A 27829-nucleotide genomic window follows, 5' to 3' on the forward strand; every position below is an offset into this window, starting at 1 on the left:
CCACTTATGACTGGCAGTGGAGTTTTTATGGTGTTGAGATGCCAGCCCAGTGCCCAACCTTCCACAGAAGGCACGCACTCCTAGGGCCAATTTAGAGTACCCAATCCACCTACAGCATGTCTTTGGGAGGAAACCGGAGCACCCAGAGAAAACCCACATGATCACAGGGAGGACATGCAAACTCTGCACAGAAGGCACCCCAGCCAAGGATCGAACCGGAGAACCTCTTGCTGTGAGGTGGCAACGCTAACTGCTGCACTACCACAGCTACCCTAATTTTTAAATGTTAATCCAGTTCAAGTAAAAAAAATGACTAGAACAACAGATTTTGAAGCAACATGCATTTTCTTAATAAGAAGTACAGAACTGTAATGTCTGACATTACTGATAGACTGTAATCTTCAGTCATTTACCAAGAAATCAATAAATTTATGAGGGAACAGCAAAAATATGAAGCAAAAATCAGGGACATTCTGCAAAATTAAGACCAGCAGAGAGGTAGGGGATGTACCCCTCCATATAAAATACATTCTGCTCAAAAATCCACCCAAGTCTTCCAATTATAATTTTATATATTCGTGTCAGAATTTTCAGTATTTCTTGGGAATACTAACTATAGTCATTTACTAGTTGTAGTATGTTTCAGTTTGGAAAAGCTTATTTTTACTCTTAGTAATATGTGCTATTTATAAAATATAAGAACAAAAAAGAAGGAAAAGTCTAGACTTTCTTCAAACCATATTTCTCTGAATACTATTTTCCTGAATTAAATTGAGTGAAACAGCAATCACCAAAATGGATTTTAGCATTTCCTTGATGTACAGGGACACAGATGTGATTATATTGGGGGGGGGGGGGGGGGTTCTTCCTTCTCTTAGACTATGGGCTTCTTTACCTTCATTGAAAATAGCTTAGTTTTATTTTAATGTTATTTCACTGAGAAGTTATTTTTAGGGAACAACATTCAGTGAAGTGCTCCTTGTGGAACTGCACTACATCCCAAATAAGACCATAATTAGAGAGAACACAAAGTACTGTGATAATCAGCTTCCCTCCATTCAGTCTCATTAAAATTTTAGAACAATTATTATGGGTTGCAGAACCCCCAGGCCTGACTAGGTATATTCAGAACAATATTCTAAATGTTTTTCAGTGTTGCTGGAATCTGTCATGAATGGGAGTAAACAGTTTTGTGCTGTATCACATGATATTAAGTAACCTGTCAAAAGGCTAATATTATAAAAATGTGAGTAAGCTGACTGGATAATATGCGATTGCTGATTGGATGACTGGTGGTCAATGGACTAGCCTTATTTACTTAAGGAGAGGAAGAATCTTTCAATAATATCGTTGTCTGGTATTAGCACATCACAGCTACTGAAATGCCATCATTTATGAATACTATATTTGTATATTTGTTTTCCACGTGTTTTAAATATTACATGCAATTCAGCAGCTGTCAAGAAATGCTTATATAGAACAGTAATTACATTTTCAAAGAATTGAAACAATTCAGTAGTTGTCAAGGAATGTTTGTGTAAAACTGTAACTGCATTTTCAAAGAACTGAAACAAAAATAACTCTTACATTATTTTTTTTAGTGGAGAACAGAATGTCTTGGAAGCTGCAAGCAGTGGTGCCTCAGCCTCCATTGGTCTTATTGCTAACATCGTTGTTAACCTGATTGCATTCATAGCTCTGCTAGAGTTCATCAATGCTGCTCTTTCCTGGTTTGGAGGGATGGTTAATTATCCAGCACTTTCCTTTCAGGTATAAAATAAATGACACAATACTGAATTAATGAAGCTAGTTACAGACTGAGTAAGTTTGGGAATACTGTATGTTGAGTTAACTTTGTTAATGCAGTATAAAAAGCAATGTAAGGCATGATGCAGTGGTAATTTGTATTGCATGGTATAGTGCAGAAGACAGAAACTATAGTGCATTTTTAAATCATGTATATGGGAGGTCCATACCCTCAGTATCTGAGATTTTTTTTGAAACCTCAACATAAAACATCCAAATGTCCACATGAAAGAAGACCACATACATCTATAAAGCTTTGACCATATTTCTCTCAGTGACTCCCTTTTACTATCACTGCCTCAGCAGGGTTAAAGGTGAACGTGTTTAATCCAAACCAGTCCTCTTTCGTTAGACCATCAGTCTGCTGACTTATAGGCTCTTAGGTTTATACTAGGCTAATTACCATCAGAGCCATTTTAAGCATTGCTATGCATTTCATCCCAATTGTGTCTCTATTTATCACAGGCATTTATTAGGAGAGACTATGTGTGTTAGGAAGTTCCTAGAGGTTATGCAGTGGAGGTATGCTAGTCTTGGCATTACTATCTGCCTCTGTGTATCAGAGACATAAGGGACAGACCTGCAGTGAATTTCTAATTTCCCAACCATTGGTCAAGGTTACCCTTAAATAGGGTTTGAGATGAACTCTGCTTTACATGGATGTGGAGCTTGCTCCAGAGCATGGGAATCTTCTGTGACACATATCTGTCTCATCAACATATTTTATTTATGCCACAAATGAAATTTAAATCCTTGGATTTAGTGGTTCTGATGCTGTTTGTTTTGTGGATATGCAAAAGGACCATCAAAGCTGTATCCAAGGATGCCTTGCATTCCAGGTATACATCACCTCCCAGTAACCTGTACGAGACAGAGTATAGAGACAAGGCTTTAAGATGATCCATACAGGACAATGTGTTTATACCATGAAGTCTCCTATTAAGGAACCTTTGTTTACATTCCAGCTGTTGCATATATCTGGTCATATACATGATGAAGGGGGCATTATAGTCAATGGTGAGTCTGATAAGGGCCAAATAAAGTGGCACTGTGACTTCCTTGGATCTGGATACCATGCCGTTACTTATAATTTGGATGACATAGCATGATTTTCTTACTACTTTAACCACATGTTGGTCAAAGGCCAGATAACTATCTACATATGTTCCCAGATACTTGACTACCAGGTCAACTCTTAGGGGTGTCTTATTGATGGAGTAATTAGCTTGGGTGGCAATTTTCCCAAAGGAACTATAATGCATTTCTTGCATTGAATTTTAGTCCGTGACTTTGGCACCATCATTTGTTTGTGCTAAACCCTCTTATAACACACTTGTGTCATGGGAAGAATCTATGATAGCTCCCAGTTTGCAGTCATCTGTGAATCCGATCATCCAAAGGCTGTTGACATTAGCCTTTGCCTTTGAGAAGTAAATACTGAATAAGAATGGTCCCATTGTGGAGCTGTGAGGTACCCTGGTGGTGACTGGTCTCTTATTGGAGGTGGTATCACCAATCCTGATTTCATGGGTCCTGTCAGTGATCCAGCTGGCAATTCAGTGAGTTATGTAGGGAGTTTATGTCTAATTTAGTCAGTGATCCAGCTGGCAATCCAGCGAGTTATGTAGGGAGTTTATGTCTAATTTATCAATTTGTCAAGTGGAATGTTGTACTGAAGGTCTTAGCCAGGTCCAGGTATGTGGTATGCACCATATTCCTCTCTTCTATTGCCTTGGTGACCTTCTCAAAGAAGCCCACTAGGTTTAGTAGGCATGACCTTCCCTTGACAAAGCCAAACTGGGTTGGATCCAGTGTCTGAGGGTTGCCTATGTCTTTGTTGATTATTTCCACGATAATTCATTCCATGGCTTTACATATTAGACTAGTCAGATTAATACGTCTGTATTTTTCGGAGTCAGATAACCTTTGCAGTCTGCCATTCTCATTGTACAAAGCCTGTTTTGAGACTATAGTTGAAAAATGACTGAAGTGGTCCTGATAAGTTATGTTTCAAACTATTTAGGAGGCATCCTCAGATATTTTGGGGCCCATTGAGGCTGTGTTTTTGACCTTAGCAAGAACCGCCAGGACCTGCTCCCTGTTAATAGTTGGGGGGGGGGGTTATGCTAGTAGGTATTTCATGGGGGGAGACAGGAACAGAGGAGGTGACATTTGAGCTGAATTTGTCAGCCAGAAAATTCGCTGTGTCACTCTGCTTAGTGAAGGTGGTACCACTGACCACCAGTTTGGCACACTTATCTGTGCTGCCTTTGAGGATTTGGACATAGCTATAGAAGCCTTGTGGTTGTCTTTAGTCTGTGAATCTATCTTGATCCCATAATCAGCCTTGATGGACTTAATTAGTGCTCTTAGTTTCTTGTTAAGTTTAAATAGAAAGCTCCTATCTTTGTGGAAACTGGTCTTCCTGACTTTAGCCATGACTTTTTTTCCTTATGTTATATACCCTACTAAGGTTAGGATTCTGCCAATGCAGTTTGTTTTAGAGTTTGTTTTGAGATTACATCTAGTAGGTACAGCAGCTCCAATACAACCATTTACATGGTTGCATGGACTCTTTGTGAACAATTCCTCATAGGTTGCTGTGCACCCAGAGTTGAGATGGGCTTTGAAATTTGACAAACTTTTACTTAATAAGATTCTTTTGGACTAGTTCTTAACATTTACAGGTTTGCTCAGGTTACCAAGTTGATTTTTATTTCATAGGTGACAGCTTTGTGGTCTGACTTCACCAGTGAGCACATGACATGGGTGGGGGGTGCAGCACTCTCCCATATTGCTGAGTACCAGGATCAGTATGTTTGAACCTCTGGTGGGTGTGAGCACTGTCTAGTCAAGAGTATTTGTGCTAATAAAGTCCAGGAATCATTGTGCCTATGAGTATGAACAGTTTATATTTCTCAGCCTATAGAGGGGTAGTCAAAGCCTCCCAGTATGTATAGATACGAGCCATGGGATTCTAGGAACATATAGGATGACCTGTAGCTTGCAAAAATATGGAATGGGACTTTGTCTATGGTGATTTGCACGTGGATAAATTCCAGGACATCGTCCTGTTTAACTAACCTAGAGTTAAACATTTTGTTAATATAAACTGAGACTCCTCCACCTCTTATTCCTGTCTGTGCACTGGTGGTCTAAATGTGTGGAAGGCAGTGAAGCTTTACATTACTGGAGTACTTTCTGTGGATTTAAACCATGTCACAGTAACAGCACAGTTGTCATTATTATGAGGAGAGCTTTTAGAGTGTGGATTTTTTGGTTAGGCTCCTAGCAGTGAGCAATAACACCTTTAGGTTTCTTAAGAGTTTTTATTTACTGGGTCATTAGGTTTGTTAATTTGACATTACCTAAAAAAGGCTATAAGGGGGTGGATAAGGTATTTGCCAATATTTGGAAGCCTACAGCAGACAGGTGCAGACCATTCTTTGCAATGCAACCTGGTTTGTTAACTATGTCCTCCCATGCTGACAATTATTGAATCTCCCTGGAAAGACACCAGAAACTAAGTCAATTATTTAAGTCAGTCATCTTTTATTTGTACTATGGCATCATCCTTAGTGAAGTTGGAATGTTGCTCAATACAAGGCACATACCTTCTTGAAACACTTATTCAGAAAGATCAACAATGTCTCTCTTTAGATAGTCCACAGAAGTACATCTCGGGTAATTGATACTCACATGGACTATGATAGAATTATACTGGTACCTGTGGTTTAGTGACTCGAGTCCCTGCATAACTTGATGCATCCTGGCTCCAGATAAGCAACTAACCGTTCTCTTCTCCTTGTTTAGTCTGGTGAGTGTGGCATCTGTGTGTCATACAATGGAGTCCACCATGACAAGAGTCCTGGGTAATGTGTTGGCTTGCCTTATGGGCTTTGATCTTTTTTTAACACCTTTAATGAATTATCACTTGTGACATAGGCAAACTTACATTTATATAAAAGTAATCAAACCATATTAACAAGTTCACATTTACAAACATTGCATATCACAAATATTGTTCTATACAACTTAATCAAACCATTACACACGTTCAATACCTACCTTCTGTTAAATCTCATTTCTCTTCCAAAACATTTTTCTACTTGTGTTGTTCCCACAGTTTCCATTTGTTTCTATGTAATTTACACCTACCCTTTTCTAAAGATCCCACTTCTTGTTCTTTTATCTCTGTAACAATATTCACGACTTCAAGTATGGTTGGTTTAGACTTTGATTTCCATTTTCTAGTAACTGCTTTTTTGGCAGCCATCAGAATTAAACTTAACAAGGCCTTACTATGTCTAGGTAGTTCAAATCCTGTTTCCCAGCTCAAAAACATATTTTCCTTAATTATACTCATTTGCTCATCCAGTATTCCTGATGGAACCAATTCATGTATGGGTACACAGTTTATAGCTGTAGCCTTTGTTTTATCTTCTTTAACTTTATACCCCCCCCCAAAAAAAAAAAAAACCTTGAAACTGTCTCAGAGTATTCCACAACACTGAGAAGTCCCTTTCTGGTACTATCAGGTGCAAAGTAATATCATCTGCAAATAAAGCCAACTTTTCTTGAATACCATATCAATTATATTCTTGAATTTCAGAGTCTTATATTTTCTTTGCCAATGATTTTAATATAATGCAAATAACAAATGAGAAAGAGGACAACCCTGCCTGGTTCCTCTCCTCAGACACAACATATCCCACATTTTGATGTTTGCCTGTAATCACTTATATATCCTCCTAATTAACCTTATTATTGTATCAGGAATGCAAATGCTTCCATTGTATATATGGGCTGCTCAGCTTAGAACAATTTCTACTTTTATCATTCTCTGTGTTGTTGACCCACTTTGATCAACATATACAGATGATTGACGTGTGCAAGATCAACAGTCCCCAGGGAAGAGGGATATGTACTTTCCCCAGGGACTGTGCGGTCTTGGAGTTAGTATATATAATGAGCAGAGAAGGCCACAGACCCCAACATGGGTGTGCATGGGGGGGGGGGGGGGATTCACTCTCTTCAAAAAACACTTTATTTTATTTTGCATGTTCCGAGGATAAGCCTTGAAGCATGCACTGTAGCGTTTTAATGTGTTTTGTTGACATAAATGCTTCAACATTTCGCATATCTACATTTCTGTGATTTGACTATTAATTACATAGATCTCACTAAATTGTGAGTGCACTGTTACCAATACACGCAGATTCATCTGCATGAGAACGATGTCCCTGAAGATTGCTCCTCATGGTCCAGTGAGGTGTCTGCAGATTGGCTAACCCTGTGTATGTCAGAATATTACCTAAAAGCTATTTCACAACAACTGTACTACACCATATGATTATCTCTTATATTGCACCATTTTATTATTGTTTTTCTAACTTACTAACCCATGATGTTTTTATTTAGCAATGATTTCAGTTGTCCCTTATCTTGACAGTGCTGTAGTGTCTTAAAAGTTCACAATGCCCTTGACATTGTGTCCACTCCCATAGAGCAGCCAGTACATGGCTATTTTTTTTCTTAAACAAGAAACATCTTTTTTAACTTATCATATATAACACATGCAATCTTACATTTATATAAATGAAAATAAACCATACCGACACAATTGCATTTGGAAACCTTATACATTACAAACTGTACTGACACAACTATAGCCGCAAATGTTATACATCACTTATAATATATCCAGTCCTTGTCAGTCAACCATTAAATAGCTTGGTCAAATCCCGCCTTCTTTTAAACCTCGTTCCTCCTCTGCATGCAATGATCCCACACTTCCCATTTTTTCTTATGTAATTTGCTCCTACCCTTTTCTAGAGATCCCAATTCCAGTTGTTTTATCTCTGTCACTATATTTGCTACCTCTGGTACAGTTGGGTTAGACTTTGATTCCCATTTTCTAGTAATTACTTTTCAGTAATATGCTGTTATGACCTGGCAACAAATTACAGGATTTTAAACCCTTTTTTGAAATTAACTGAAAAAGAACTTAGAAAATCTTGAAACATACATTTAAAAACACAATTTAATGCAAAAATACTGTATGGATAACCATATACCGTCAATGTGTTAAGATTGTGTGAGTGTGATTCTTAAAAAAAAAAAATAATCTCTTTCAGAGTCCCAGGAAATTTATATCTTACACAACAGAGCAGTTTATTGTTGTCCATACTGTATTCTTTAAATGACTTGTATTCAAGTGCATTTGTTTGTGTCATTTGTTAGAATGGCTCCATTAGTTCCCACAGAAGATTGCTACACCCACCTTTCTCATAGGTTCATAGATAAGTACTAGGCTATCTGCCCAAGGGCATTTATAAGCCTAGCCAGAATGTGTTGGCTTTTGCCACCCCCTTAGATTAGTACCCTGTGCCTCTGTCCAGCAGAGCCATCAGTTCCCTGCACCACTGTCCAGCAGAGCCATTAGTTCCCTGCGCCACTGTCCAGCAGAGCCAGTGCAGTGATCCCCGGGATAAATTTTTTGTTTCCCATCCACCCATCAAGGCTTCTCTTGAAGAGTGTTAGTGAGGGGCTCTGCCTGATGAATATTGGAATCCTGTTTCAAAGCATGGGGTGTCTCTGGGATAGGAATCTATCCCTCCAGCATGTCCTATTTATCGTTGTGGTGAGGTTTATATCATGTGCTGTTCTTTAATAATATGCTTTATTTTAGCATAAACAACTATTGCTAGTTTTCTGTTAACGTTTTGGAGCAATGATACCTTTAGATAGTTTGTCCGTTTGTTAATTTTGTAAATAAATACATAGCAAAAAACACTTTGTTCCGGACTTGGCACTGTTATACATAGAGCTACCATTTTACTTGATATAAGAATGTATGCTGGATTGCAGGTCTGGTTTTGTTGCAGTAAACTATAACTCTTTATTTGATGTCTGTTCTGTGTGTTTCAACAGCTGATCTGCTCGTATATTTTCATGCCAATTGCCTTCATGATGGGGGTGGAATGGGATGATTCCTTCATGGTGGCAGAGCTCATAGGAATCAAGCTGTTCCTCAATGAGTTTGTGGCCTATGAAAAGCTTTCAGAATACAGGAACATTCGACTAAATGGCACAGAGGAATGGCTCGATGGCAAAAAGCAATGGATTTCAGTAAGTAATTCAGTATTTCTTTCTTTTTTAAAGACTTTGATATAACATTTACATTGAAAAATATCCCACCTCAAACATGTATATTCTAGATACTGAAAATATGTCACTAGATTTAGCAGATGCAATCGATAAGGAGTTGTCTGTGAGGGTAAGGACTGAGGGGCATTTTTCTGGCTTACTTATCCTGGGGGAGGTGGGGGAGGGGAGGAGGGCTACAAAGTTTCTGTCAGAATCAGAGAGCAGTTGTGCACTTGTGACATTTGCACACTGGATATTGGGCAGGACAGTAGGTAGAGTTTATCAAAACACTCTTTGCAGCCATCAGAATGGTACTCTACTTGCTTGCCCTAATATCCTTACCACCTTCTCCGTGGATGCTTACACATGCATCTCCCTGCTTGTGGGGCCATGCTGCATGAGAGGTAAGAGAAACGGCTGTTGGATATTTCTGAGTCAGACGATAAGGTGATGTGACATGGCTGGTGGTGCAAAAACTGTAGAGGAAGAAATCAAAAAAAGAAAGAAAGAGGGAAAGATTAATTGTGCAGCTTGCACCCCAAGTAAATTAATTTATTGTACTGCTTCTGTTATTTAGTATAAAATAGTCTTTCTTCCTCTTCTTAGTAAGTCCTTTATGACTTCTGCCATACTCCACAGATGATATTCATTTTCATTAGAACTTGGCTCCCGACTTTCACAAGTACAATTGAAATGAATCATGTATTACTGCTCTTCTGTGTTCCCTCTTGTGCAATAAACAAGTGAGCTTGTTGGTCGGTTTTATTGTTTTGTACTGCATTAATCTCTGCTACCTTAATGTAGCTGTGTATGCTACCTTGAGTGTGTCTTAAACCTGAATGTAATGTTTTGTAAATATAACTTTGAAAATAATGTTATGTTTTGTAAAGTGTTTTATAATAAGTCAGTACTATATGTGTTAAATGCTGGTACTGCTTATGACTGTAATCTGCTTGAAACTAGCATTTACTAAATGTTCAATGTGTATTATTATCTTGAAGCTTTTCTCCCCGGGTCTCCGCTGAATATGGACATATATCCAGTCAGACTATCCCGGTCAACAAATGTAAAATAAATAAATAAATACCTGCAACCACAGGACAGCTATGACTATTGCATTTCAAGTTCAAGGTAAAATATCATGAAATGCATACACATACATCAGTGAAGAATCATGATGAAATTACTATCATGACTTCTCTTTTATTTAATGTCCATGAATATTTAGTGTATTTAGAAATCATTGTGGAACTGCAGCCTGTTACTAATTAGGGCATTTTTTAATTCCTTGGCTTACTTCTACTTTAGCTTTGATATTTACAGAAATGTCTCATTTATACTTCTGCAACATACACAGGATTGCTTCCTTCTGTAATTCATGCATGTTGTTAACAGTACTGGTTTAAATGACGGCTACACAATGTCACTGGAAATCTCTTTCACGTTAAGTTGCTCGAATCTTGCCTTCCGAAATATCTTGGACCACCCACTGAAGGTAGTCAAAAAAGCTTGTTGCATTCTGATTTCACCTATAGTCCTTCAGCTCTGACTTTGCAGTGGAATATTTGTCAGGGAGAATGCATTAGCACTGTAATCTGTGTCACACACACACACAAATACAAACACACAAACGCACACATGCTAGCTTACACACATGGGCATGTGGACACAGAGCCCTCTCCTTCCAGGTATCACTCTGTCTTAAGATTCAAGAAATAGAAGTAATAGTGTATGGGAGAGACAGGAAATGGAGTAACATTTAAAGAATTTACTGAGGATATAAAGAAATACATATCAAGATGATGACATTGCTTAAGCTCTGTATGCAGGCATATGTAGAATTTAAATGTATTTTTTTGTTTAAGTGTATGCACATTTGAAAATTAAAATACAAAACAGATGTTAGTTTTCATTTGCCCTTATGGGCAAGCTGGTAATACCATCAAACAATAGTGCTTAACACAAAAAATATAATTTTCTTTTTACCTCCAAAAGATTTCATTTAAACAAATACGCAATTTATGTTGTATTGAAAGCTGCCCTGATAATTAATATAGGTCATTTGTAATGTCAGGCATTTAATGAAATCTAAGTTTTATTTTTTCCCGACATTCCTTTCTTCTTAACATTGACAATATGCCAGAAACATTTGTGAACTGACCTTACAACAGATATCAGAACACATCTCTTTTGCTGACTTTGTCTCACTATACTTTAGACAATCATGCCATCCTTTATGTTGCTTTAAAATTAAGCATTTGCCATTGCTGAATGTTCACATATGATAATCCAAATGTGATTAATTACTATAATGTAAGCTTTACTAAATGCAAAAAAATGTCACTTGTTGATGTGAAATAGTAGGCTTTTCATTTGCAGATTATCCATACATAACCCAGTATGAAATACAGTAGACCTTAGATCACGAGTGTAGCCAGAAATAATCCAAGTATGTCTTGGCATATACATTTTAAGCCTTTTATTTACATTTTATTTACATTTGGACCCTTTCCTTCATTTCAATACTTTTTTAATTGCAGGGAAACCATATGGCAGAATTGACACTAATGAGAAAGTTTGATTTTTACAGACATGCACTGTCTGGAGTATTGGAGTGGGCATACTGCTCATGGGGGGAGGCTACATTCTAGAAAGTGGAGTAATTCAATGTACATTTCCAAAAATCATTATTGAACCACTACTTTACCTGAGCAATTTGCTTGAAAATGCTGCTTGTGAATACCAGCTATATACTCTGCACAGCACCCACAATATATCATTTTACTGTTAACCCATGAATGGTACTCAGAAAAAGAGCTGCAATAACTGCATCCTTTATTTACTACTTTTGACTCTGCAATGGCACAGCCACAAGCTCATATGTACACATATGCATACATGCACAAGCTTCAGTGTACAGACAAACAGACACACACATTCACATATGCACATGCATGCACACACACATGCACCTTCAGAAAAACATACACATACACACACACACACACACACACACACACACACACACACACACACACACACACACACACACGCACGCACGCACGCACGCACACGCACACGCACACAGACACACACACTGCAATTCACCAGCCTTAACAGCTTAATCTAAGAGAGAAAGAAACTAACAACATTATGAGTAGGCCCTTTACTTTACATTATATATTGAAACTAACAACATTATGAGTAGGCCCTTTACTTTACATTATATAGTGAAACTAACAACATTATGAGTAGGCCCTTTACTGTACATTATATATTGAAACTAACAACATTATGAGTAGGCCCTTTACTTTACATTATATATTGAAACTAACAACATTATGAGTAGGCCCTTTACTTTACATTATATATTGAAACTAACAAAATTATGAGTAGGCCCTTTACTTTACATTATATATTGAAACTAACAACATTATGAGTAGGCCCTTTACTGTACATTATATATTGAAACTAACAACATTATGAGTAGGCCCTTTACTTTACATTATATATTGAAACTAACAACATTATGAGTAGGCCCTTTACTTTACATTATATATTGAAACTAACAACATTATGAGTAGGCCCTTTACTTTACATTATATAGTGAAACTAACAACATTATGAGTAGGCCCTTTACTTTACATTATATATTGAAACTAACAACATTATGAGTAGGCCCTTTACTTTACATTATATATTGAAACTAACAACATTATGAGTAGGCCCTTTACTTTACATTATATATTGAAACTAACAACATTATGAGTAGGCCCTTTACTTTACATTATATATTGAAACTAACAACATTATGAGTAGGCCCTTTACTTTACATTATATATTGAAACTAACAACATTATGAGTAGGCCCTTTACTTTACATTATATATTGAAACTAACAACATTATGAGTAGGCCCTTTACTTTACATTATATATTGAAACTAACAACATTATGAGTAGGCCCTTTACTTTACATTATATATTGAAACTAACAACATTATGAGTAGGCCCTTTACTTTACATTATATATTTCATTCTACATTCCCAGATACTCATAATGTTTACCTGATATTGATATTGCTGTCTGTAAGCCACTGTTCTTCAACTCCATAAATTGTAATGCTGAAACATTCAGTATTACTTTTATGAATGATAATGTATATTATAGGCATATTTCTTTGCAGCACTTATCACCATCAGAATAAATTGTTGATATTCATTTCAGAAACACTGGCAATTTTCCTTAGTTGCACATGTTCTTTTCCTTTAATTCTATATGTACTCCTGTGTAAATTTAAACACTGAGCATATCTCTTCAAATACTCAGCAATCATCTCTATGCAATCACTCAGCACAGCATTTCTCTGGCCCACTGGGCTTATCCTAGTGAGATGGATAGGCCCTTGGAAGTTTGAAAGACTATGCACAGATCACCCCTAAGGAGTCTATAGGACACTGAATAGTGCTTCTAGCCTGTCATGGTAGCAGTTGTCTTTTAATCCTGTGATCTTTTAGTTAGGAACCCCTGTGCTATTTCAAGTTGCTTCATATGCCCAGTAAGTTACATCCCAAAAAGGGGCACTGTATTCAGTGATGGGTCTGATCAATGCGAAATATAGAGGAGTAAAATATTCCTTGAATCTGGATGAAATAGCTTTTACAATCATCTATGCCAGGTAAAAAAAATAGATTTTTAGACCACTGTTGCAATGTGATGGTCAAAGGTAAGGGAATTATCTGCTTATATTCCAAAATCTCTTACCACATCTGCCAATATTCCCAGGTAGTCAGGTGTTTCTGACAACTTATACTGCATTTTTGTAAGCTTTTATTTGATATCATAAAGTACCATATATACCCTATCTAGGTCAAGTTATTAACAGAAATGTTAAGATGGAACATATTCATAAGTTGGCATAAAATAAATCAGACTTTCTCAATTACTGACTACTATATTTGGGTCACTAGACATTCTTAACCTGTGTGTTAAGCTGTCCTACGGACTGCTGTTCCACCATGCTATGTAAACACCCTGAGATATTTATAAAAATATAAATGTATGCATAGATACCACATTTATTGGTAAACAAGAATAAAGCATCTAGAAGTTCTCAGAATTCCATAAGCTTTCATTTGATACCATGAAGTACCACATATAATCCTTGCAGATCAAACTATTACTACAAGTATTAACATTGCAAGTACTAATCTTTTTGAATGAAAACAAATCAGAACATTTCACTTACTAGCCATCTAATTTTTATCCTGAGACAATTGTAAACGTTTGTAATAACAGGACCTAGATACTACAAAGTGGATGTTCTGCCTAAGATATGAGCATAAATATAATGCTGAAGAGTATTTTATTGTTAAACAAAGCACACATATGTACAAAATTGTATTAGTTAGATGCCAGTTGTCAGTGACAAATTTTGAACATTCTGTATGCTTTAGTTTCATATCACAATGCCCCACATAAACTCCTGAGGTATATTATAAAAGAAATATTAATATGGTACATTTCCATACTTTTATATGAAACTAGATCACAATATCTCAGTTAGTGAGCACCTTATGCAAGTCCAAAGCCTTTCTAACCTGTGTGCTGATGTGTCCTGTGAAATGATATGCCCCAATGCTTCAAAGTGGACATTACCAAAGAACCCAGAGAATTTACTCTGCCAATGGATACCATTATGTAAGTGAAGGCCACTTCATGCACTCCGACAAATTATTCAAAAAAGGACCCACAACAGGTAAAATGACCCACAGTAATAACTTATAACCTCTTATTATTGCCTGAATGCATGACACAGAGTGTATTGTGAGAAGCAAAGTGAACACGTCAACAAACATGGCATTCCAGAGTCACAACACTGGCATGACTATAGTGCAGCAGAGCCATTTATAGTCATTGGTAACAACAAAATAAATGCTAAAAAAAAAGACCATCAATAAAATGTGGTTGTTGTCTTCTTCCCCAATGCATACAATAGGGGTGCCCATGAAATACATAAAAAGAAGAAATATATTTATTCCACTGCATATTTCAGTTTGCTACTATCAAACACCACTGGCACACAGATGTCCCCATCAAGTACATCAACTTTGATTGTGCACATCTCATATGTCTGATTGTGAATATATGCATCAATTAAGTTATAACAATAGCCAAAGTAACAATTTAAGCTTGTTACCCTCAAACACATATAGTGCAACCTATTATCACAACTTCAAACACACAGATGTGTCTATCATTACAGCTCTATATACCTCAGATAACTGACTGTGATCAAATGAGTGAAAAAAAAAACAATAACAGCTACAGTAATACATGTTTGTTCATTACATTCAGACAATGCAGTACAACCCATTACAACCCCCCTACACAGATCTGCCACCCAAGCACAATCTCTAATTGTGACTTTATTGTGCTCACCTTTGATAGTTGCTCAACCAAATGAATAAATACTGAAATAATAACCATAGAAAAGCACAGACACTGGCACACACACACACACACACACACACACACACACACACACACACACACACACACACACACACACTCTCTCTCTGTTTTATACCCTTTTACTTTAAAAATTATGGAAGAGGCATATCATTACAATTAAACAAAATTCATTGTAGTTTCAGGGTTTGTTTTAATTCCAGAATATTATACCAGCATGACACAGATGCATTTCTGTGTGTTCGGATATGAAGTTTAGCATTATGCTCTACTTGTTTTACAATCTGCGTTTTCTAAAGAATAAGACGTATGAATTTCTAATCTCTAATGTTAATTACTGACTGTTATCCCCAGTGATGTACTATTTTTAAGAAAAAAATATTAATTTAACATATTTACAGTATATACGCAGAAATGAAGAAATTCAACATCGCATACTTTTATACAATATTAGGAATACATTGAATCATCAAGGTAATCTTATGCAATTATCACATTAAGAGTCTTGATATTTCAATAGCAACATTTCAAGACTATCACAACCACTAAAAGTCTTAGTATGATTTATAGATCTTATTCTGATTACTTATTTTTCAGTTTTATATAATATTGCTGTTAAATTTAAAAAGTATTTCAATGTAGGAGCTGAATTTGATTTCCAATTTTTTGTGATAACTTTTCTAGCTACTGCCAGGAGACACCAGAACTTTTTTTTGGCATTTACAGATAAAGGAAGTGGAACATCCTTCAGCATTATTGATCTAGTTAAAGAACAATTAACAGACCATAACCCCTTAAAAACACACTCATCTCTTCCCAATATATATTTAATTGTTTGCAATCCATAAACATGTATGTCCAATCAGCTTTTACATCTTTACTACATCTCCAACAGACTGAAGAAGTAATTTTACTAAATTTAGAGATTTTATAAGGAGTAACAAAAATTCTATGTATATATTTCCACATAAAAACTTTCCAGTATAAACTTGAAGAAGCTTGACTAACTGATTTTAAGTAACAAAGTTTTATTTTTACCATCTATTGAGTCACTCAGTCCACTACTATCTAAAAAGTTCCAGAATGTTGCATCAACATTATTATTACTTATAATTAATGTATATAACTTGGACAAGTTTCATTTGTAGGGCAGTAGGGAGACTAGTGTTCTGTTCCTCTTCACTCATATTCTCTACAAATTAATTTAATTTCTTATTGATGGATAATGTTAACTAGGTAACAGATTCATCTAAGTTATAATATTTTATTAAATATTCTAACAACTTAGTTTTTCCTTTTTCAAAGCAACCAGACCATAATACTAAAACAGTCATTTTAAGTAAATTGATTCATTTCAACATTATTCTGAGTTTTCTTAAATCTAGAGGTGTGTGCAATGGGGAAACACAAAAAATTCCATTTTGATATTAATGGTGTTTTAAAAAAACATATGTCTTAATTGTTATAAGAATTTGTTCATTTATGCAAAGTCTAAAGATTGAAATGAATTTCCTTCTAAAGTAAATTTTATAAGTCAGATGAAAGGATTGTTACATATTTCTAATTTATCATGTTTGATAAATGTATAAGACTTTAGAAAAGTCTGCTCCTGCATATTTCCACTGACTAGTGTAAGCTGAGTCTATCCAGAGTATAACAGAGTTGAAATTTGCAGCAACAGGATAAGATTCTACATCTAGGAAGCTAAAAATACCATACTCCAATAATCATATATGATTTCTATAAGTAGTTGTCACCTTTTTAGGATATCATAAGAATAAAGTTAACATTTTTTCCATTTTCTTTAGAAAGTTTCTTGCCAGGTATTAAAGCTATTGAATGTAATATGTTTATAATCTTGGGTAATATAATTATTTTAATAAGTACTAACCTATCCTTAAAAGTAAAAAAAGAGCATTCATTCTATTTTTTTAATAAGAAGTAACAGTTCTTAAATTATTTTTCAGAATTATTATAAATAATCTTGCTCACATCTTTTTTATTCCTAAACATGTAAGTTCTTTCCCTTCCTAATGATATTTATATTTATATTTGGGCGGCACAGTGGTGCAGCGGTTAACATTGTCACCTCACAGCAAGAGGTTCTCCGGTTCGATTCTCGGCTGGGGTGCCTTCTGTGTGGAGTTTGCATGTTCTCCCTGTGCTCGCGTGGGTTTCCTCCGGGTACTCCAGTTTCCTCCCACATTCCAAAGACATGCATCTGGAGCATTTCTCCCCGGGCCTCCGCTGAAAACAGGCTCTGTTGATCCTAGTCGGACTTTCCCGGTCAACAAATGATAAATAAATAAATAAATAAATAAATAAATAAAAAATAAAAAAAAAATATTTAAACTTACTATCTAGTAACTGATTTAACACTAAGTTTCTGTTTTTTTATTATTAAATTTCAGCAGCAATACTTCTTGAAAATTTTCAATTTCCCCATCTATTTCATCAATTGAATAAATTAAATCTCCAATACTTTGTAAAATATAATCTGATGTATAATATTGGCAATCCTTGTTAACTGAGACTCCATCAATTTTTTTTTCATTGCTTCTTATACTATTAGCTAAGGGTTCGATAACTAATGCGAATAATAGAGGGTACAAAGGATACCCATGCTTTATGCCTTTGTTTAAAGTGAATCCAAGAGAAATGTAAGATCCAATTTTAACATATATGTTAGAGTCCCTATATATATATATATATATATTTTAATATTCCAATAAATAGTTCTGGGAATGCAAATGCTTCTAAAGTTTCAAACAAGTAGTTCCACTCTACAGAATCAAAAACTCTCTCAACAACTATGCTAATTAGGACCAAATTCATGGTCATTCTTTTTGCTAAATCTAAGAGAGTTACTACCATTTTATATTAACATATATTAATCTATTGACTATAAATTTTGTTTAATATTTATTAATTAATTTATCTACTATATCTCTTAATCTTGTAGCAAAGATGGATGCAAATATTTTATAGTCTCCATTTAATAATGACATCGGTCTGTATGAGGAAACTTACTTATTATCCTTTCCTTACTTAAGTATAGGTGTGATTACAGAAAATTTCTATAAGGGAGGAAATATTTTGTCACTCTGAATTATCCTGAAAACATCACTCAATAATTCTAAAATATTTAAGAGAAGCAAAAACTGAAGTTTAATGGCAAAAAGACAAACTCTCAAAGAACAACAAAAACAGGTTCCGAATTGGTGGGTTAAAATCCAGAGGTTTATTTAACTGTAAAGTGCTTTTTGTCTTCCATTTTAGGAAGACTTCTTCAGACAAAATAAAATTCCATTCTACACTGTTTAAAATAAAAAATGGCACCAAACATTCAGCGCTAAGTAAATTGCAAAATTACATACAGCTGCCATCAATAAAGAACTTGTAACCACAGTGCTGTAATTAAGGGTTAGCTATGCAAGAATATATTGTTCAAAAATCACGTATCATACATCTCCAAAACCACAAATAAGATACATGTATTTACAATGAATCATGGATCATAGTACAACATAAATCTTGTTCGTAGTCAGCTTGTTCTTTTGTATAATATAAAGTAAACTACTCAAATCACAGTGTGTGTGTGTGTGTGTGTGTGTGTGTGTGTGTGTGTGTGTGTGTGTGTGTGTGTCTTTTGGCTTTTCCCGGTTAGGGGTTGCCACAGCGGAACTCCAGTCCGCTAATGATTGGCAGTTGATTTTTACGTACCGAGTTGCCAGCCCTGACGCACAACCTTCAACGAAGGCACGCCCATTCACGTCTCCACGCAGAAGATGCTCTATCTGAGTATCGAACCGGACAGAGTCTTACTGTGAGGCGACAATGCTACCGCAGCACCACGCTGTTAAAGAAAGTTCTGTACCAACCCCTAAGTAAGCCTGTCTACAATTGAACATTTTCTTGTGTCCGTAACTTGTTCAAGTGCTCCTTGAACAAGTAATGCATGTCGCAACAATGTGCTCACATCAATGTAAATAAAGCAACAAACTTATCTAAGATCAAAATTAAAACAATTAAGGTTCACATTCTTAATAAATATCCTATTTAAACAACTTGTTTAAACTTCATATGGTATCAAACCTTTGTTGGTTAATGATGAAGCAGTGTAAAAGTAATTTAAAAGTAATGCAAGAGATAAATTCATAATTAAAGTAGAGCTCCGTCAGTGTACAAGTTTGTAAACTAGTCCCAACTAAAAAGCAAAGCAAGTCACCACTTGAATTGTTCTAATACTTCTATAACCATAACATCTGATTTTTTTGCACATACCATAGTCACATTAATGCAAGGTTGTGTTCACAACCAAAGCAGAAAGATTAAAAACCCTTGTTAATGCAAAACATGCGTAAGCACACCCGGTAAAAACATCTCCTACATAACATATAAGTAGAATAAATAAACTGAAAACAATCCCTACCACTAAGTGAATAGTCTAATACGTTGGACAAAGTGCCAAACAGCGTATTACATTTAATTCCATTCTGTTGCGATGTTCAGAGATTGCTAAATCCAACATTAAGACACGGGTCATTCTCTACCGCTAAATAAATTACGTAGTGCTTAAACAACGTGACTATAGCAAGTTACCGTAAAAGACTCTAGAAACAGTGTTCTGAAAGAACATAGTTCAAGAATAACGTAATCAATGTTATATAATGTATTATATACTTAACATATTACATCACAGTGGTGTGGTCATATGGGTATATCTATCTATCTATGTGTATACAAGATACAGATACTAAATATATATATATATATATATATATATATATATATATATATATATATATATACAGATATTAAAGAATACCTCATATCTCTAGTTCATAAATACCGTGTTCATTGTTAAAATCAAAATTTATAACAATAAATATATTAATTATGTTCATAAAAACAAGTAAGCAGTATCTAAGTTAGGTTGAATTCTGTTTAGTATTAAACAATTAAACTTGTAGATTTTAATGTTAGTAATAGTAATAAGCCCTTGATTTGTTGAACAATTATACATATTTTATCTTAACATGCTTCTTAACTTCAAAATGCAAGTCAAAGAAGTGACTTCATTTAGCCCTGGTGAAGTGTATGAATTCAATTTTAACTGCCAAATGAGTTCTTTTTTCTCTAACAGTAATTGTTGGGGTCCTCCTCTTTCTTCTAATAATACCTGATCTATTACTTTAAATAAAAAGGTATGAGATGGATTATTATTACAGTGTCTTGCTAGGGCATTAGTGGTGTTCTTCTTCTTCATGTGGTATGTGTGTTCATATATCCTTTCCTTAAATTTTCTGTCAGTCTTCCCTACGTAAAAATCAGGGCATGACTGACAGCTAGCTAAATATACCACCGATGTTGAATTACAATTAAATCGACCCCTTGCTTTAAATATATTGTGGTTAACTGTAAATGTGGACCCTGTAGATATAAATTTACAGTAATTGCATGCTTCACATTTATATGTACCTTCAATTTGTGTAACTTTTGTTCTTGAATTTTCTATAACATTTTTAAGGTTCTTACCCTTTTTAAAAATGATAACAGGTTTATTACCTAATTTCTATAAAAAATCTTTTTCAAATGTAAACAACTGCCAATTTCGTCTTAAGATATCACTAATATATTTGGCTTCTAAGGAAAAAGGGGTGATAAAGCTCTTTTTATAATTTTCCAAACAGGTGCTTGTTACATCCGTGTTTGGTAAAGGTGGGAACACACTGGAAGTCTGCAATATCGTCTCATCTGGCACTTCTATATCAAATTTTGCCTCGCTTAAGGTCAAAATTGGGTTAAAAGTACCTATTTGTCTTTTTCTACTTACTTCACTAATTATCTCATCCACCAGGGATCCCGGATACCCTTGTCTCATAAGCATACTTTTCAACAGGGAACATTCTTCATAAAATGTGGTATCTTCAGTAGTCATATGGGCTGCTCTAACTAGTTGGCCTTTCAAAACAAATTTTTTTCTTGTGAAACGGATGACAACTAGAGAAGTGCAACATGGTGTTTGAATAAGTGGGTTTCCTAAAGATTTTAGCAGTATAGCCCTTACGTGTATTATCTTTCCTCAATTCCACGTCTAAATAATTAATAGTGTACTCACTATAGGTAAAAGTAAACTTCAAAAAAGGTGTACTGTTGTTCAGTGTATCAACAAAAACACTTGCTTCGTTTGCTCTTCCTTGAAACATAATAAAGATGTCATCTAAAAATCTATTATATAACTTCACCTTCTCAAAGTTGTTATTTTTAAATACAAATTCATGTTCCCATTGTGCTAAAACCAAATTGGCGTAGCTTGCTCCACATGGGGAACCCATAGCTACCCCAATCTTTTGTTTATAAATGTCACCATTAAATCCAACAAAATTGTTGGTCAAAATCACGTCTAACAACTCCTGGACTAATCGAATCTCATTATTCTTTGCTCGATGGGTCATAAGATTCCTAGTAACATACTCAATCCCTGTGTCATGTGGTATGGAAAAGTATAAATTTACAACATCTATTGTAAGGAAACAGATGTCCTGATATTCAAATTTATCCAAATTTTCCAAAAAGGCCCATGATTCCTTAATTATTTGAGGTTCTTTTGAAACATATTTTTCAAAAATTCGTCAACATACTTAGAACAGGCATACATAATGGAAGACCTAGCATTCACCAATGCCCTCATAGGAGGGTTGACAAGATTTTTTATGAATTTTTGGTATACCAAATAAGTTAGGTGTTTTTGGTTTAGAACTTACAATGTAATTGTAAGTGTCAACACTAATTAATCCTTTGATTAATAAATCCCTAAAAAAAAAGGAAAAAAATATTCTTGTGTGCAATGTTCATCTCGTTAATGCTAGCTCTAACATAAGTACTACTGTCTAAAATGTCCAGCATTTTGTTGTCGTATGCTTCTTTGTCCATAATAACTAGACCACCACCTTTGTCAGGTTTCAAAAATTGAACTGGCATAGTTCTAATTGACTTCAAGGCTTCAGATTCATTGTCAGAAACATTCCTAATAATGTTCTTCTTCTTTGTTGTACGAAGCGTCCTCAAGTCAGACTCACACATATGCTCAAATAGAGATGACATGGGGTATATAGGTGGATTATATGTACTAGCCACCTTAAAAGGATCGTCTGTAAAACTTCTATCACCAAATATTAGAGTTAAATTTAGTTTTTGAATATATAGTTTCAAGTCAATTAAGACTCCTGGTAAATCAAAGTGCTCGTCAGGTACAAAAGTTAATCCTTTGCTAAAAAAGATTAACTAAATCTTGACTTATAGTGTAATTAGAATAATTATATACTTTGAAATCCCCTCTATCATTTAGTAAAACAACCGGTGTACTAGTTATCTGTTGTAGTTGTTGTACTCTTTCCTGCCCCTCATATTGTATCTCCGTTGGTGGTTTTGGCCACTGTTGGAAAAAGAATCACTGCTGTCATTGTTGTTAAAATGGTTATTGTTGACTGGACGTAAGTCAGTATCATCATTTCTCCATTCACCTTCAAAAACATCCAACTCCCCGATACCTGCTCCCACTCGTGCAGGGAACTCGGGGTCTCTATTGTTGTTATCTGGATGTTCTATAGTGGTACGTTGAATGTGTGGTTTACCAAAGATACCCTTACCTTGAGAGGGTGGTGGTTTAGGGTAAGGAAATCCATTTTTATAGTCATTAATATCTCTCCTTAATTTCTTAAGTTTCATTTCAGTACTCTTAACTAATTGTTGGTCAATCGATGAAAACATTCTCTTGTAGTCATAATGATACCTTATAAAATGTGGATGTGTTCTACTGTCATTGTTCAATCCTGTAATTTCACTGGTTAAATTTTCTATGGATATAGAATAATGGTTACACATCAAGTCCATAAGTTCAATGCCATGTTTATCAAATAAAGATAAAAGTTCATTATAAAACACTGTTCCTGCTTCTAAACCAGATGGATACTGCCAGGATTGTAAACCCTTCGGTATTACTCCTTGCTTCTTACATTCAGTAAAATAGTTCACCTCCAACTGCAATTTTTTGAGTTTCAACATTTTCTTATCTATCTCCTTTAATTTAAGCGGTAATGACTCACCTCCTCCAGCCGAGCTTCTATCAATACTGTCATGTTGGTTTGAGCTAAAAACAGGTCATGTTTTCAACCATTCAGTCACATTAGGAAGCCCTATAAGCCCTGAGGAGGAATCCGTTGTCGAGTTAGTTGTAAAATTCGAAAGTGTATGAGCTTCGCCTCTATTTCCAATATTTGGTGAGTTATAGGAGTCAGAAGGGTTGGCACCTTCATTGTTAATTCTACCTCCCAGTTCTACAGAATTAGCAAAAACTTCTGGTGTTGGTTTACCTAAAGTTGAACTGGTTGTTGTTTTACGTCTCACCACGGTATTAGTTTGTGATAAACCATCCACTCTTGTGGACAAATTCTCAAGTTTTTCGTTCATGAGTTGAAGTAGTTGGGTTAATTTCCCTATTTCATTGGATCCAGTAGTAGGCAGCAATAATGGTTGAGTAGCAAATTCTCTGGAAGAACCCAAACTATGTTTGGTAGCCATATAAAACACAAACGGAAGTTCAATGGCAAAAAGACAAACTCTCGAAGAACAACAAAAACAGGTTCTGAACTGGTGGGTTAAAATCCAGAGGTTTATTTAACTGTAAAGTGCTTTTCGTCTTCTGTTTTAGGAAGACTTCTTCAGACAAAATAAAATTCCATTCTACACTGTTTAAAATAAAAAAATGGTGCCAAAAATTCAGCGCTAAGTAAATTGCAAAATTACATACAGCTGCCTTCAATAAAGAACTTGTAACCATAGTGTTGTAATTAAGGGTTAGCTATGCAAGAATATATTGTTCAAAAATCACTTATCATACATCTCCAAAACCACAAATAAGATACATGTATTTACAATGAATCATGGATCATAGTACAACATAAATCTTGTTCGTAGTCAACTTGTTTTTTGTATAATATAAAGTAAACTACTCAGATCACAGTAATTTGTTATAAGCTGTTAAATAAAGTTCTGTACCAACCCCTAAGTAAGCCTGTCTACAATTGAATGTTTTCTTGCGTCCGTAACTTGTTCAAGTGCTCCTTGAACAAGTAATGCATGTCGCAACAATGTGCTCACATCAATGTAAACAAAGCAACAAACTTATCTAAGATCAAAATTAAAACAATTAGGGTTCGCATTATTAATAAATATCCTATTTAAACAACTTATTTAAACTTCATATGGTATCAAACCTTTGTTGGTTAATGATTAAGCAGTGTAAAAGTAATTTAAAAGTAATGCAAGAGAAAAATTCATAGTTAAAGTAGAGCTCCGTCAGTGTACAAGTTTGTGAACTAGTCCCAACTAAAAAGCAAAGCAAGTCACCACTTGAATTGTTCTAATACTTCTATAACCGTAACATCTGTTTGTTTTTGCACATAGCGTAGTCACATTAATGCAAGATTGTGTTCACAACCAAAGCGGAAAGATTAAAAACCCTTGTTAATGCAAAAAATGCATAAGCACACCCGGTAAAAACATCTCCCACATAACATATAAGTAGAATAAATAAACTGAAAACAATCCCTACCACTAAGTGAATAGTCTAATACGTTGGACAAAGTGCCAAACAGCGTATTACCTTTAATTCCACTCTGTTGCGATGTTCAGAGATTGCTAAATCCAACATTAAGACATGGGTCATTCTCTACCGCTAAATAAATTACGTAGTGCTTAAACAACGTGACTATAGCAAGTTACCATAAAAGACTCTCTAGGAATGGTGTTCTGAAAGAACATAGTTCAAGAATAACATAATCAATGTTATATAATGTATTATATACTTAACATATTACATCACAGTGGTGTGGTCATATGGGTATATCTATCTATGTGTATACAAGATACAGATACTAAAAAAAAAAAAATATATATGCAGATATTAAAGAATATCTCATATCTCTAGTTCATAAATACAGTGTTCATTATTAAAATCAAAATTTATAACAATAAATATATTAATTATGTTCATAAAAACAAGTAAGCAGTATTCTAAGTTAGGTTGACTTCTGTTTAGTATTAAACAATTAAACTTGTAGATTTTAATATTAGTAATAGTAATAAGCCCCTGATTTGTTGAACAATCATACATATTTTATCTTAACATGCTTCTTAACTTTAAAATACAAGTCAAAGAAGTGACTTCATTTAGCCCTGGTGACGTGTATGAATTAAATTTTAACTGCCAAATGAGTTCTTTTTTCTCTAACAGTAATTGTTGGGGTCCTCCTCTTTCTTCTAATAATACCTGATCTATTACTTTAAATAAAAAGGTATGAGATGGATTATTATTACAGTGTCTTGCTAGGGCATTAGTGTTGTTGTTCTTCTTCATGTGGTATGTGTGTTCATCGATCCTTTCCTTAAATTTTCTGTCAGTCTTCCCTATGTAAAAAGCAGGGCATGACTGACAGCTAGCTAAATATACCACTGATCTTGAATTACAATTAAATGATCCACGATTCATTGTAAATACATGTATCTTATTTGTGGTTTTGGAGATGTATGATATGTGATTTTTGAACAATATATTCTTGCATAGCTAACCCTTAATTACAGCACTATGGTTACAAGTTCTTTATTGGAGGCAGCTGTATTTAATTTTGCAATTTACTTAGCGCTGAATTTTTGGCGCTATTTTTTGATTTTAAACAGTGTAGAATGGAATTTTATTTTGTCTGAAGAAGTCTTCCTAAAACGGAAGAAGAAAAGCGCTTTACATTTAAGAGAAGCAGGCTATCTAATTCTATACTTAAACCATCTAATCCTGGAGTGTTACTAGTTTTACATTTTTAAAGCTTCTTTAATTTCTATTTGGGTATTAGACTTATTCAGAGGTATTTGCTGGTCATTAAGTTTATCAGTAACATTTTTCTTTAAATATTTTAATTTGGTAATCATCAGGATTATTATTTTTATCTTTATTAAGATCCTTATGGAATTTTAAAAAATGTTAAACACTTCCTCTATGTCTGAATTATGTTTATTAGTGTGAGGATTTCAGATATTTTTGATTTGTACATTTTTGCTCAACATCTTCTCTTAGCTAATTTATGTAGATTCTTTGAAGTCATTACATGCATTTTGTGTTTTGCGTGGGATTTGTCAATTTGTTCTCCATTTGGGAATCTGTTTGACTTGGTCAGTTGTTTAGTTGTCTGCAGCTGTGGTGTTTTTGCTTGGTCATGTGGATTTGCTTTGTTTTTGAAGCTCATTGGACTGTTTCAGAAATTGTTGGGCCAACTGTGGCTATGTGGGCTTTTGGGGTGTGGCAGCTGCACCACGTGCAAGTGGCAGAAACCAAACTTTGTCTACTGGTTTGGATGTGAGTCTGGATTTTAAATTCTGTTGAGTTGGAGGGGACTGGTCTGGGACTTGGGGCATGCTGGTGTTGAGGATGGAGCTGGTGACAGTGTGAATTGTGTGAATGGAGAGGATTGCTGTGGTCACTGTGTTCTCCTTGGTTACTGTGGTCATTTGGGCCTTCAGATGGTGGCAGTTGCACTGAATGCAAGTATCAGAGACCTGCCTTTGTCCACTAGTTTTGATGCAAATCTGGATTTAAATTCTATTGCATCAGAGAGGACTGGTCTAAGACATTGCTGGTGTTGAGGATGGAGCTAGCAACAGTGTGGATGGTGTGGATGGTGAGGATTGCTGCAGTCACTGAAATTACCACTGTAATGAGTCTGCATGGTTATTGCAGCTTTGGTGCCTTTGGATAGCTTGGACTCTGTTGTTGTTTATGTGTATTGATTCTGTGTTTATGTTTGCACATGAGTTTGGTGAAACGTAATTTCATTCAGCTGTGCACTGTTGCTGTATGTTCTGAATGACAATAAAGATTACTTTGAAAACTGTTTGATATTTTGTCATTAATTTTTTTAATGACTTCAGTATTTTCTAACTTCTTTGCTTGGTGTTCAAATCTCGCTTTGTGTGTTTCATCTTGTATTTCTAACAACTCTTTATTCCACTCTTTCATTTTATTACTAGCCCACCTTCCTATTTTATCTTTAATATGCATTTTTAAGGAGTCCCATAGTATGACATTACTAACCTGACCATTATCATTCAAAGACAAAAAAGAAATCTCAATTTGTTCCTTAAGATATCTCTTAAATTATTTTAATTTCAACATATACACTAGGAGTCTATAAATAATCTGAAATTTCCTTATAATCATTAATATATTAATACTTAGTATATTATGATTAGATAAAAGACAAGGAAGAGTTTTAAAATAATTCACTTTATTAAGTAAATCTGTACGACAGGTGATCCGCTGTGGCGACCCCTAACCGGGAAAAGCCGAAAGAA

General features: G+C 35.0%; 1 protein-coding gene across 1 annotated transcript in view; it reads left to right on the plus strand.

Annotated features, from left to right (window-relative positions):
* Positions 1-27829, plus strand: part of LOC122789853 (sodium/nucleoside cotransporter 1-like) — a 486120-nt gene that overhangs the window by 288601 nt on the left and 169690 nt on the right. Inside the window, exons 15-16 of the mRNA XM_044057287.1 lie at positions 1602-1770; positions 8740-8937. Of these exons, the coding sequence (XP_043913222.1) occupies positions 1602-1770; positions 8740-8937 (367 nt within the window). The remainder of the gene's footprint in view (positions 1-1601; positions 1771-8739; positions 8938-27829) is intronic.

Source organism: Protopterus annectens, chromosome 15.part0, assembly GCF_019279795.1.
Source record: "Protopterus annectens isolate FY-2018-M chromosome 15.part0, PAN1.0, whole genome shotgun sequence".
Lineage (NCBI taxonomy): Eukaryota > Metazoa > Chordata > Ceratodontiformes > Protopteridae > Protopterus > Protopterus annectens.